The sequence below is a fragment of the Vidua chalybeata genome, chromosome 2 (genome assembly GCF_026979565.1).
Source record: "Vidua chalybeata isolate OUT-0048 chromosome 2, bVidCha1 merged haplotype, whole genome shotgun sequence".
NCBI classification, from domain to species: Eukaryota; Metazoa; Chordata; class Aves; order Passeriformes; family Viduidae; genus Vidua; species Vidua chalybeata.
In genome coordinates this window covers 25,931,850-25,944,938 of record NC_071531.1, presented here as the reverse complement: position 1 = coordinate 25,944,938, position 13,089 = coordinate 25,931,850, and the positions used below count along the sequence as shown (strand labels likewise).

At 41.0% G+C, this 13,089-nt stretch overlaps 1 protein-coding gene and 1 long non-coding RNA gene across 6 annotated transcripts in view; one reads left to right on the top strand and one right to left on the bottom strand.

The window, feature by feature from the left end:
- Window positions 1–945: 945 nt before the first annotated feature.
- On the bottom strand, window positions 946–2,834 carry LOC128784201 (uncharacterized). 2 transcript variants are annotated; one of them, XR_008429399.1, is made up of 3 exons: window positions 2,618–2,834; window positions 1,526–1,745; window positions 946–1,307 (listed from the first exon to the last, which is right to left on the bottom strand). It is a non-coding gene; the product is annotated as an uncharacterized LOC128784201 (long non-coding RNA). The 2 variants fall into 2 exon arrangements; XR_008429400.1 differs by lacking the exon at window positions 2,618–2,834 and adding an exon at window positions 2,371–2,460.
- The window catches only part of GRTP1 (growth hormone regulated TBC protein 1), a 34,703-nt gene continuing 23,859 nt past the window's right edge, over window positions 2,246–13,089 (top strand). For 2 of the 4 annotated variants that reach the window (XM_053935556.1, XM_053935554.1), the window contains exons 1-3: window positions 3,010–3,171; window positions 3,876–4,027; window positions 9,991–10,149. In XM_053935556.1, the coding sequence (XP_053791531.1) occupies window positions 3,095–3,171; window positions 3,876–4,027; window positions 9,991–10,149 (388 nt within the window). In that variant the 5' untranslated portion in view covers window positions 3,010–3,094. Of the gene's footprint in view, window positions 2,373–3,009; window positions 3,172–3,875; window positions 4,028–9,701; window positions 9,788–9,990; window positions 10,150–13,089 lie in introns of those variants that run through there. The other 2 variants (XM_053935555.1, XM_053935557.1) reach the window with 2 other exon arrangements.

Below are 13,089 nucleotides of genomic sequence, written 5' to 3'. Positions count from 1 at the left end.
ATTAGTTTCTTTGAATGCCTCTAAAAGTAACATGATATCATCTGCCCAGAAGAGAGCAGCATTGATACCCTGGGAAGGACAACCAAGGTATTCTGTCTTGCCAGACAGTAGGCTGGCTTGTATTATCAGACAAAATATGGGGATCCAATTATTGTGCTGAAATTTAGGAATTATTTCTATTAATCTATTAATAACGTAAGCATTGTTAATGGGAGTTTTTGTGTGTAACAGGCATAAATTTGAGTCAGCCACACAGTTGTGTTTGTGTTAGAGCAACAGAAGCTGTTCATAACATTTGAGGCTTGAGTAAAAGTACACTGTGTTATAGACAAGGCTGCCCTTGATGCACAGCAGATGTACCTTAATTAATCACAGAAACAATCTGCTGTTTACAGGGAACTTTTGATGCATCCATTTTAAAGGGCATACGCACCAGAGAGCCTGATGTTGACCAATGAAGTATAACTGTTATGTAAAAAGCCTGTGCCTTCAGGATTTAGAGAAGAGGATATTCTGTTTAACTGAGGCTTCTTTTTCTTCCCGTGGGACAACGTTCCCTCCTATTCACACCTCTGCCAAGGATTTTCTGTGAGACCGTGGCCATCTCGCAGGGCAGAGCTGTTTGCTGAGTGTGCCTCTGCCCACGCTCCGCCAAGGCAACGCTGGCGGCGAGTCAAGCCCGGCTTGGCACAGGCCCCGGCCGGCCCTCCCCGGGCTGGGCTGCAATCACGCTCCAGTTCTGCCAGTACCCCAGCGACTTCGTGATGCCGCACAGTAATTCGAGCAGGACCACCCTCCCGCAGGAGCAGCCCTATGCCCGCTGGGGCACAGAATTCCCTCCCGCCCTCTCACACAAAAAAGGTAATAATTACGTTTTGCTGAACAATCACAAATTTTCAGAGCACTGCAGAGTCAGTTAAACCAAGCACAAACCTCTTTATTTTCTTTTCCTTGCCATTGGAGCCGAACTACTTTTCCATTTCTGTGTGGGTGGTTGCCTGTGATCCTTAGAGGGAAGGTAGCTTTCCTGAAGAGTGTGCTGGAACAACTGTTGATCTCCCTTGTGAAATCCCATCTGTTGTCTGCAGCAACTCTTACTTGCTGGCTGAACAAGATAATGTTTCCCCAGCAGTAGCTGTAATTTTCCAAGCACTTTGCTGGGTGCAAAGTCAGAACTTTACTCATAAAATAACAAGCAGGGATATAATTTTGCTCTCTTCCTTCTCTTTTGCGGTGTGTTATGAAATAAACTGCTGGTAGTCAGGTAGGGCTGAGTCCTTGTGGGCTTCAGGCTTTGTTCAAGACCTCTAAAGATGAAGAAGAGTGCGTGCTAATTTTAGAGGTGGATTCTGGAAATGGGAAAGCCAGCTTTTAAATATAATTTTCTGTATTATTACACCACATTTTTTACCATCTGCCATTTATTATTTAAATATTATCTAAATGAATGCTAGTTTACAGTGGAAACTAAGCAGCAGTAGCTTAAGTTGGGAATATTTCAGTGTATTAGAAAAACATTCTTCACCTAGAGGATGGCTGGGCACTGGAACAGGCTCCCTAGGGAAGTGGTCTCAGCACTGACAGATTTCAAGATGCTCAAGCCTGACAGATTTCAAGATGCTCAAGATTTGGACAATGCTTTCAGGCTCATGCTGCGACTCTTGGGGTGTCCTCTGCAGGGCCAAGAGCTGGGCTTTGATGATCATTGTGGGTCCATTTCAACTCAGAATATTCTGTGATTATGACTGTAATGAATAATTTGGGGAAATTAAAAAGAAGATTGTGATGATTTGGGGAAAAAAATTCCCAAACCAACCAAGTGAACTTAAACAATAACACAACCATCTCTTCTTTCTGGTTATGGGGAAATTCCTTGGGTTTGAAGAGCTGTACCTGAAACCACTCTCCCCCCGTACTAGTAAGACATTTCCCTCGTGCTAAAACATTTGATTTTTTTTTTTTTCCCCAAGATATGAGCGAACTGTGAAATGCACAAGTATAAACAGGGATCAGCATCAGACCCACGTCTCTCTGCCGGGCTGGCCGAGCAGGGAAGGCAGCCCGGCCCCGCGGGCGCGGAGCTGCCCTGCCTTGCCCTGCCCTCCTCTGCCCTGCCCTGCCCTGCCCTGCCCTGTCCTGCCTTCCCTTCCCCTCCCCTCCCCAGCCTGCTCTCCCCTGCCCGCTGCCGGCCCGGGCACGGGGCGGGCCCGGCGGCCGCCCCCGCCCCTCGCAGGGCGGCAGAGAGTTGAACTGGGGAGCCGGAGCGCGGATCGGGGCCGCGGCCGCGGCGCTGCTCGGCCTGGGAGCGCCCGCCGGGCGCCAGCGGGGCGGCCGATGGCGGGGCGAGAGGACGGGCGGGACTGGGCGTACAGGTAGGGCTGCCGACAGGGAGCTCGGACCGCGCCAGCCGCGCAGCGAGGGCGAGCTGCGCCTCCCCGAGCGCTCGGAGCCGGCCCTGCCGGGGGCTGCGGCCGGGGGAAGCCCCCGCGGAGCGGCCCCGGCGCGGCTGGTGGCTGAGGGCACCGAGGGGCCGCCGCAACCTTCCCTGCCCGAGGGCGGCCGGGGAAGGTGGCTTCCCTAAAACCCTGCGTCCTCCCTCTTTGTTTTCCCTTTCTACCTTAGGAATGGAGTGGAGCATGAAATTAATCTGTACTTGCTGCCTGGGCAGTTGCGGTCGTAAATAAGAGATATGTGTTGATGGACGCGTGAGGGGGTGTTCTCTGTGTGTGTGGTTTCATGTTCCGTGTCTTCAGAGAAACCTGTGTCGGGGGTCTCGGTGCTTTTTACACCTGTGGGTTTTGTGTCAGATTTGAGGAGTACATGAATACTAAGGTGCTCTTCTAAATAGCCGGCAATGTAATAAAGATTTGGGGTGTGAATATTTAATTGTTCCTCATCTGATTCATGCTTTACTACCTGTGACGCTCCCGTGAGCCAGTTTTCCCAAGGCTGGGCCAGTGCTTCTCCATGGCCAAATTCCTTCGCCGTGAATGAAACAGGCAGTGTTTTGGGAAGTTAAATCCTGTAGTCTATCTTGAAACCTTGTCTGACTGGACAGATCCCTCTGCCTGTTTAACTTCTGCAAAGCCCATTAATGAATGTCCTGTACTCAGGTGATAATTTGCAGGTATGGAGCACCCTGGGAAGTTGCCATAAATATAATTTAGCAAGGTGAGTTGATATATTAGAACAGAATCAGCTGTGCAGTTCTGATACTCTGTCATTATTGTGCTGTCTGAGATAATGTGCTGTAACTTTGAACAATTGTAAAAGATAATGAAATAAGCATTTTGGTACTACATATGAAGAAGGTAGCTCGACACAAGGATTTGTCTTTTTCCATCTTGTATATTTTCATGAAGATAATTTCAGAAGTTACCTGTTTAAAAAAGAACCTTTGTAGCTTGCTACATGTGCACTTTCTGTTGTCATTTTTCTGCACAGAACTCTGGAAAGAGAATTCAGGCAGTATTGGAGCTGTTGTACTATACTTCATACTTTTCAACTGTTTGCCTGTGTTGTGGAGAAAAATACCTCCCAGACTTTTATGTGGCCATAATTTTGTGTCAGTTTTGCACACAATGGGTCCTTTGCTCCAGAAACTCCTTACTTAAAAAAAACAGTGAAATCTGTGAAACTGACTGAACAGTGCATGTTTAAGTTAATTTATTTAAACAGTTTTGAGATGCTAAATGGAGTTTAACAGTTTGTGTAAAGTAGGCTTTTGCTGGGAGGAGGGAGTCTTGAGCTGCTTTTAGAAATAGCAGCTGGAAGTTATTTAAAGCATACTTGCTTTTTTTTTTTTTTTTTTTTTCCTTCAGCTGTAGGTATGTAGAAACATTATTACAGGATTTTTTTTTTTTTTTTTTTTGTAGGGTTGATCCATATGGATTTGAAAGGCCAGAAGACTTTGATTATGCATCCTATGAAGCATTCTTTTCCAGATACTTAGTGGTACTCACTAGAAGAGCAATAAAATGGTCCAAGCTCCTAAAGGGGAATAACAGTATACAGAAGAGTTTAAAAGGTGAGCTTCATGTCTCTTTATAGGTAAAAGTGCATTATGTTAGGATTCAATAAGTTTTTAATTGTTGAATTAAATTTTAATTGTTGAATACTTATTTCTGCCTTCAAATGAAAACCAGTAATAATTCATAAGCAAGTATGCTATTGTTAGAGGGATTTCATTTAAACCTTCCAAAAGAGTAATCCCTCTTCAGCACAGGAATATCTTGTTACATCTGTAACCCAGCTATTGTGGCCACTGGCACTCCAAGATGCCATTTTGCAGCTGTTGGCTGTATTGTACTCTGTGCTCTCTTTAACAAGACCTGAGATTATGTAGAAGGTGCTGCCTTGAACCCCAGGGATCAGGATGTTAGAACTCTCAGTTGCTGCCTCTTTAACAGTTCCTTAGGCTGCTGAGATTTTCTAGCTCTCCTTATCCTCCTTTTGTAAAATGATGTGTACCATGCAGCTAAAAAGCTCTGTACTAAGAACTGATGATAATTGCCTTATGAAGTAAAGAAAGTAAGATTAATGCTGGGGATAATGCAACATTGGATAAAATGCTGATGGAAGTGTTAATGTCTGCTTCAAAGAGCATGAAAACTTCTAGTAATGTTTTATCTTGCAAGAGATACAGGTAGAAATTAATTCAGAGAGTCAGAAGGTGTTAGGGAATCCTGTGAAACTAAAGGATGGAGTTTCCTCCCACTCTCTCTCTGGGTTATGTTTTCATATAAGCATCTAAATTTTCCTGTTTGCTGTAAATGGTGCTTATCAGGTAGCTTTGTCTTTGGGTGTCTTTTGGAGTTGGGCAGAGTTTTCTGTAGAATGTTAAGGAAAAAATGAGTAAAATTTAGAGCTGTGCTCCAGATGCAGCCTTTAGCTGGTGATTCTGATGGTTTTGGGATTGGTTTTTTTTCCTTGGCACCAGAAAATGGGATGATAACTAGTGAGACATTTTAAATATAGCAGTGTATTTTTTTGTACAGATGTCTGTTTTACGGGTGAGAAATTCCAGAAAATGAAGGTTTGAGCTATAACTGCTAGATCATGTACTGCTAACCAGAAAGTATTTACTACTACTATATTATTTTTTTCTTAGAAATGTAAAGATGCTTTTGTTTGGGGTGTCAAGTTTGAATGTAGTGAGAACTTCATGCCATTTTGAATTAGTGAGGATTTTGAGGTTTTGCAGAACTTAGTCCTCTAGTTGGGGAAAAATCATCTCAGTTTTGATTCACACCCTTCTCTTAATGTGTGAGTGGTAACAGTGGCAGCTTTTAGCAATTTCTGTGAGTTCATTTCATTTCTTCGTGTTCCCAGTCCTGGCATTTTAGAAACAGAATGTTACTGTGATACTAACAGTGGGAATGCCTTTGGTCTTATTTTGGAGACAAAACTTTGACCAAATCTCTCAACTTGTCTACCAGGCTTCAGAACCAATGGTCATGCTTCCCCATTGGGCACATAAAAGCAGCAGCCTTTACTGTGGCTTTGATTGTCTCCAACAGGTTGCTTATTGTGGAAACTGGGATCCTATAAATCCACTGAGGGGACACAGGCAAAGGCTCTGGACTGTCACAAGTCCTGTGGGCTGGTGCATCATCTTTGATGCTACTGACTTTTGCTAAAGATACCTGGATTTTTAGGCTATGGATTCTCACATATACATGTAATTCTAGGGAGAGACAGGAAAAAGTAATACTGAGGAAATGTAGTTGAGTGTAGATTCAGAGTTGTTACAAAAAGCTTTCTGCATTAGCCTCATCTGATACCTCAGAGGAGGAGAGTGAAAGGTTGACCCGTACAATTACTGATTTTTAAATACTTTCCTTCTCATTTCAGTACTAAGATTGAGTTCTGTGACATGCACATGGAATTGTGTAAGCAGGTGTGTGCTTTATTCTGCAAGGTGATTATGCAGTTATTTCCTTGCAGGCAAACAGCAGAGCTTCTGCTGGTTATTCACTGAATTTCCCTCCTCCAGGACCTGACTTCATTGCTGTGAGGCTTTGCCCAGAGCTGCTGGCTCTGCCATAAGCTAGAACTGAGAAGAATATTTGATTTGCCATTTCTCTCCCCAAACACAGTAGCTGTGAACCAATGTTGTATGTTCTGCTGTGAGTAGATAGGAGAGAGGCAGTGTATGTGTGGTATCTCAGTAGTTCCACACCCATTTGTCTACACACAGAGAAGCTCAAAATTTCTGCCCAGGCAGACAGGAAGAAGTGATGATTTGTGTTAATTTTCCAGTTTGGAAATGTGGCATGTTCACATGCTACTGGTTTTCCTCATATCCAGGGTAGTTTGTATGTGTGTAATTCTGTTCCACTATAAAGAAAAAGAATTAGACTATGTTTTAACAATGATAATTAAGCAGTGCATTCTGTTGTTCTGTTTTGCAGCCTGCTGGTAGGGTGGGTCATGGGAATTTGTCTGACAGTTCCTTTCACTCATTCTCCAGTCTCTTCCTTTTTGTTATTTTTCTGGTATTTCGTTTTTCCCCTCCACCCTTATCTTCACCTTGTTTCCACTGCACATGAGAGTTTATAATCATTGTTTGTCATTTGCCTTCTTTCTGTCACTGCTGCTACTGAGATCCTCCAAATTTTTTTTCCTTATTTCATTCAGCTCTATCTTAATGGGATCAAAATACAGCTTTCTGCTCTGTTTTGTTTACAGGTGGGCAACAAACTCTCTGACATAATTGCTCAACCTATCCTAATTCTGACCAAAATCATGCTACACAAAAGAATTTGGCTGTTGGGTGTACTAGTCGAAAATGACCAGTAGCAGAAGACACTTTATGATCTTTGATAAAATACACTGAAAGGGAAAAGTAAATGTATTAAACAGTGGTTATAACATGAGCACTTCTGTTCCAGCCCAGGGCTTGGCAGAAGGAAAGTCAGTTTGACTGGAACTTTATTACAGCACTTATGTGCTCAGTTTTTTCTGTTATGCATTAATGAAAGAAAGCTTTCAGTTCCTTGTATGCTGTTTCCAGCTTTTCTACAGAATTTTTCTTCTAGGGCCCAAGTGTATTTCCTCAACATTCAACAGTATGAAACAGTATTCAACAGTACCTGAAAAAGTAAAAGTGCAGATGCTTCTCAAAAAGTATTTTTAAGATAAGATAATTTTTGGTTTTAAATGTTTGGGGTTTTTTTGCTACATAAACTTGAGTCTATGCTGTAGAGTGAAACAGTATTAATAGGGGAAAAAGGCAATGCAACACTTGCCTTGAAGCAGAAGTCTCCAAATTCTCATATTCTGCCATAGAACAAGGACAAGCAGGTTGAAATTACTTTTTACATCTTGTTACTGTAAGTAGCATACAGTATTAGAGAAATGTTTTTTTCTGCATATGTTTCTCTTGAAAGTTACTTTGGGTATTTATCATCACTTTTAGACTGCCATCCTATTAGGTAGCTGTTTTTTTTCTTGTAAAAAGGAAACCACATTCATAAAGTGTGACTCTAAACTTGTGAAACTGGCACAAAGTGTCAGGCAATTGAATTATTAAGACGTAGAAAGGGTTTCCTAAAAATTGATGGTTCCTTTTTTTTTAATGAACAGAGGCAAAAATTTTACCTAAAGATGTTTCTTACCTATGTATGGTCTAGAATTCAGACCACATACTATGATTATCCTGGGAGTGATTCTTTGTGCAGTGCTTGGGGATATTCAACAGTGCTACTTTTGAGATCAAGCCCTTGGTTTACAGCTGGCATTGGATGTGTGGGTGGAGACCCATGCATGATCTGGCTTCATCTGGGAAAGCTTCTCAGATGTAACAGTGGGAGGGTTTTCTGCAGTGTATAGAATATTGTGGGCTTCTTAGCTCCCAAGGACAATGGAAGGTCAGTGGAAGAGAGCTTATATATATACATATTTGTATAAACATAATTCTGTTTATAGAATATGATATATCTATGTCTATCTACATACATAAATGATATATATTAAACTGCAGGTGTCCTCCTTTTCAAAACTATTTTGCTGCTTCTGAATGCCAGTTTGCAGATCCTAGCAAGTATTACAATGGTGTGAGGGGAAAAAAGCACAATGTAAAGGGCTTTTGCATTCCTCAGGGAGTGAAGGGAGCTGGGTCAGTAGTCACTTGGGGTGATACAAGCCCCTGGCTGTCTATTGCCATGAGATCGATGACACTGAGGAATAATGAGTGTGTGCTGTGCTGCAGGCTGCTTTCCCCTTGTGCCACTGTCAAAGGCTTGTCCATGCTTCTCTTGAATTTAATGTGTATTGTTGGATATCACTGTTGGCTATGCTTCCAGAATTTACAGTTGTTCTAGAAAAAAAATGACATTTGGATTATATGCTAAAATGCTATAATCCAGTATTTAAGCCAGTAAATTTGTTTCTAGGCTCATCTGAATGTCCCTTGTTAATCTAAATGGGACTGGTTCTTGATAGTCGTTCCTGTATTTGCTATGCTAATTGATAGGATATCTTGAGCATTAGAGTTCAAAATCTTGTAAAAAAGATGAAGTGAGGATTATTAAACCACCATGGAAACAAGTGAATTATTTCCAGTCTAAACGAAGGTTGTAGTTAAGGTAACTTTACAGCTAGAACTGTAGAGTCTGTAACCTGTAATATAAATCCTCATTGAAAAGCTAAACAAAAACTGTACTCTGCAGACCAGGCATTTATTACAAATATGTTTCTTTGAGAGAAAACACCAGATTTTAGGTGGGTGAAATGCTCATTATATGTGCATCTTAATGTAGGGTGTCATGGGGGAATCAGCTTTGGGTCCTAAAGGCTAGGCAGCTGTAATTAGATGGAATGTATTTAGAAGGTGTCTGGCTGAGTTGTACAACCTTGCTTCACGCTGCTGTTTTTAAGGCCTTTAATTTAGGCAGCATTTATTACAGAACTGTGTGATTCAATAAAACCTGGCTAGGTAGTGATATTGTGTGTGGGCGGAATAAAAATCCCCACTCGGATTTGAATCCCATAAAATTTAGCGAGGAGAAGTTGATGCTTTTATTGATACAACATGATTCATTTAGTACGAAATGTCTGTTTCATTTGTTATTTTCTTCTCTGCAGAAAAATAAGAATCTCAAACATTCTATTTGGGTAAGAAAAGGTAAAGCTGATTTAGGATTATGTACCCATAAGCAGCATTGACTCCTTATTAATATTTTTCATACCATTCTCAGGAGGAAGCTGCTTTTGTTGTCATTAGCCTGATGCTTCTTCCTGTAATTTTGCATCATAGTTATTTACACTGAATCATCTGCTTAAAAAAACCCTGAAGCACACCCTTATGATGAAAATGATGCAGGAGATAAGAGCTGCTTTAGATTTGAAAAGACTTCCACAGTTATTCTGGGAAAAAGTCAGCTGTTGCTCACTCACATCACTCCAGTTCTTCCAGGGCTCATTTAGACAGAAGGCACATATTTCATATTCCTCAGTTTCTGCTGTATTTCAATGGTCAGGTGCTATGCTGAAGACCCAGGGTTATGGTAATATGGCCATTGATGTTAGAGCAGAATGGGCAGAGCCATTGTGTCAGAGGCCACTGGTGATGTAGGAAAAGTCAAGTCAGTGCTTGAATGAAAAAGGACAAAGATCAAGGGAGAAGCTTTGCTGTTTTTATCTCCATCCAGAAAAGCAGAAGAAGAGGAAAGGATTCAAAATTTTAACAAGGGAAGAGATGAGGGAGGAAAACTTGAGTCTGAAGATCTGAGGGGGGAGTCTGAGTGAGAAGAACTTAGGAGTCAATCTAAAATATACTATGCAGGTGAGAAGTAAATGCTTGTCCTAAAATGGTAGGATAGGAGAGAAAATATAATATCCAGTCAAGAGTTTTCCTGTTGCATCTCAGCCACATTTTCCTATGACTTCTTAACTTCAGGCTGCTCATTTAAAAAGAATAATACAGTTGGATTTTTTAAAAGATTTATTTAAAAATGAACAAACAAAACCAAACTTCTTGTCTTGCAGTGAAGAGATATATCAGGAAAGGCATCCCCAATGAACACCGTGCATTGGTCTGGATGATTGTGAGTGGGGCCCAAACCAACATGGAACAAAATCCTGGGTATTACCACAGACTGCTTGAAGGAGAGAAGAATGCCAAGCTGCTTGAAGCGATCAAAACAGGTTATTCTCTTGATAATGCTGTTTATCTGCCTTTATCCATCCTATGTCCTTAAGTGTTAAGAGATCAAGTTATGTCATGGAAAACTTAATGTTTCTGTAGTAGTAGTTTAAGTGCTGAATTAACACTTAAATTAGATTAGCCATAAGCTCTTTAACAGCACAGATCTTTTCAGGTTCATCATGTGGTTAAAAGCATTAAGGAATGTTTTTAAGGAAGATGAGAAATTATTTGAGAAGGAATAAATTAGAAAACATTACAGTGTCATCTAAGTGATTGAAGAGTTATAACTTTGAGCCATGACACCTGCCTTTGAGTCTGTTTCTCCTTAATTCTGTCCCATAGGACACTGGAGCAGAGATAGTTGAAGATGTAGCACAGAGGCCCATATGAGGCAGGTGAAGTATGTTAGGATTTAAGGTTGAGTAAGAAGACTGATAAGAAAAAGCTGTTGATAGATTTAGATGAATTATAAATGGTGCAAAGAGGGTGAATGAGGAACAATTGTTATTTGTTTCTTGTAACATAAGAACCAAGGACGCTGAATGAAATTTGCTGTGCTGCAGGTTTAAAAGAATTGTGGCACGTGTTACTGTGCTGTAGAGGTTAGAAGTATGAACTGGTTTAAAAAGGAATTTGATAAACTGAGAGGTGGGGGAAATCCACTAGATGCACGAAATATTAAACACTAAATGTAAATCCCTGGGAGAAATGTAGGAGGTGAAACACCCCTCCTCTGCTCATCCATTTTCATGTATGCTTTCTGTGAAGATTGATCAATGGCCAGTACTGATGGCAGGGTATAAAGGCACCCAGACCTTAGGCTGGCCCACTGGGAGGAAAAAGGCAGTAGGTGAGGACAAACAAGTAGGAGTTGCATGTCACTAATACTAGTCCTGAAACCTGCTACAACAGAGCCTTTGTGGCCAAGTGGATATTGGCTGAATTGTCCAATTAAAAAGTCAAGAGGTTGGGCTCTTCTCTGGAACAATGCTGAGGTCATTTGGTTAGAAAGGCAGGTTGTTGCAAAAACTCAGGTACTTAAAGTTTGGGTGTTAGGGATTTTCATTCAAGTTGGATAAGCATCCAAGAACTTTTGGTTTTTGCAATTTCTCTGCCTTTCCCTGCAACAGCAGTACTTTGGGCTTTTGAGACTACACGCCTTAGTAAGGTATTTTGGTGCATAAACTTCATGTTCCTATGAGTATGGAGACTAGCCAGAAATCTGCAGGCTTATATCCTGCTCAGAACTAGAAACAGTAGAGCTCTTACTATGAATAAAGAGGGAGCTAGTAAGATGACTTTCTGAAGCCCACCTTGGTAAGGATCTGGAGAAGCATCACACTATTCAATTGGGGTAAAAGTGTGCAAGAGAGAGTTGAAAACAACTTTTTTCCAGTACTAGACAAAGACAGGAAGGGTCAGTAGGTGGTTTTCCCCACAGGTTAAAATGAAATAAAAATGTTTTTGTGAGGGAGGAAAAATACTGGGAGATGATAAAGATCTATTTGTCAACTGTGGAGGAAATAAAGTTTCAGAAGAGCTACTGCATTGATTGGAAAACTGCAGAAGAGAAGATTAACATGGAGCAAGTGAGGGAAAAGATAAAGAAAAATGGCTTGGAAGATTTTGTTGGAGGGGAAAAAATATAAGGAAGACTTCAGGCACTTCTCCTTCAGAAAGGAAGAACCAATGTGAACATAGGAGGGATGAAAGAAACAAAGTACTTAAGGTGAATGTAAACTTTATGGTTAGTGTGTTTAATGAACTTATGCTCCTATTGACTGTGCACATATTATAGTGGGCTTTGGCTGAGGACTCTTTCAGTGTGAATTGTTGCCTGACTTTTTTTTTATTTTTTCAAGTGTTCTTCTCCCATTACTGTAGTTGTTTTCAATAATAAAGCAAGGTAAGATGTGGAATTGTATCACTGTTTGCTTTCATGTTTGCAGTTTCCAGAATTTTCAGGCAACTCTGTGGTATTTATTCCCACAGCTGTGAAGTTACAGCCCAGCACAGTACTGGGGTTTATAAACAAGAGAAGAGCAATCACACTTTTTTCTTTTTTCCGAGGGGATGGGCAGGAGGACAAGGCCAACCAAAGACTTTATTTCAAATTCAATTTAAAATGTGTAAGAGCCAATGTGTCCTCTTTCTTTCACGTGCCCAGTTGCTGCAAACAATTTTCATGTATGTTTGAAACTAGTTTTCATATGGGAAAGTCTTTGATGTGGTATAATCAGGTTAAAAAGGGCAGGTAGACTGTATGAAGAAGTGGTCTAATCTTTAAAGAAAAATCTGATTAGTAATAGCAACAGAAGTCTTTCCGCTAATTAAATCTGTAATCTGTTCTTTCACCATTTTTGCCCTTTAACTTCCTGATTCTGATCTGATGAGCTTAATTGCTACTTTGTTTTGTATGGTATTTGCTCTTTGAAAATTTTTGGTTTTCTAAGAAAAATGTAGGAGGGAACAGGCTTCTTACTCTAACCATTAAAAAAGAGCTAAAAGAATGCAGGTGTCTAAATTTTTATGTCTTAGTTTATGTACACATTTAGAAGGGCATGCATTCCAACAACACTGTTTTTCATGCCCTATTATAGGAAAGTTTAGTAGGGCAAATGATCTTGTAAGATAAGAAGTGGCTGTCCTGCTAATGCAGAGGCTACATGCTGGGTGCAAAAAGACTGGATTGTAAGTTGTAGCTTCCTTGGGGTAAGCTCCCTTTAGGCTGGGCCGTTTTGAATTTTAGCTCTTGTATCTTGTCCTTTCTGTCCATTGAAAAGCACAGTATTGAACAGAAGTGTGTCTGCAGGTGCTCAGGCATGTACATGCAGCTGATCTGTGTGTCCAATTCTTGCACTTAATGAGGAGGAATTGTAGGTGCTGTGAAGGCTATGATTTTATACATATCAGTCAGTTCCAGAGCCTGAGCTGTGCTG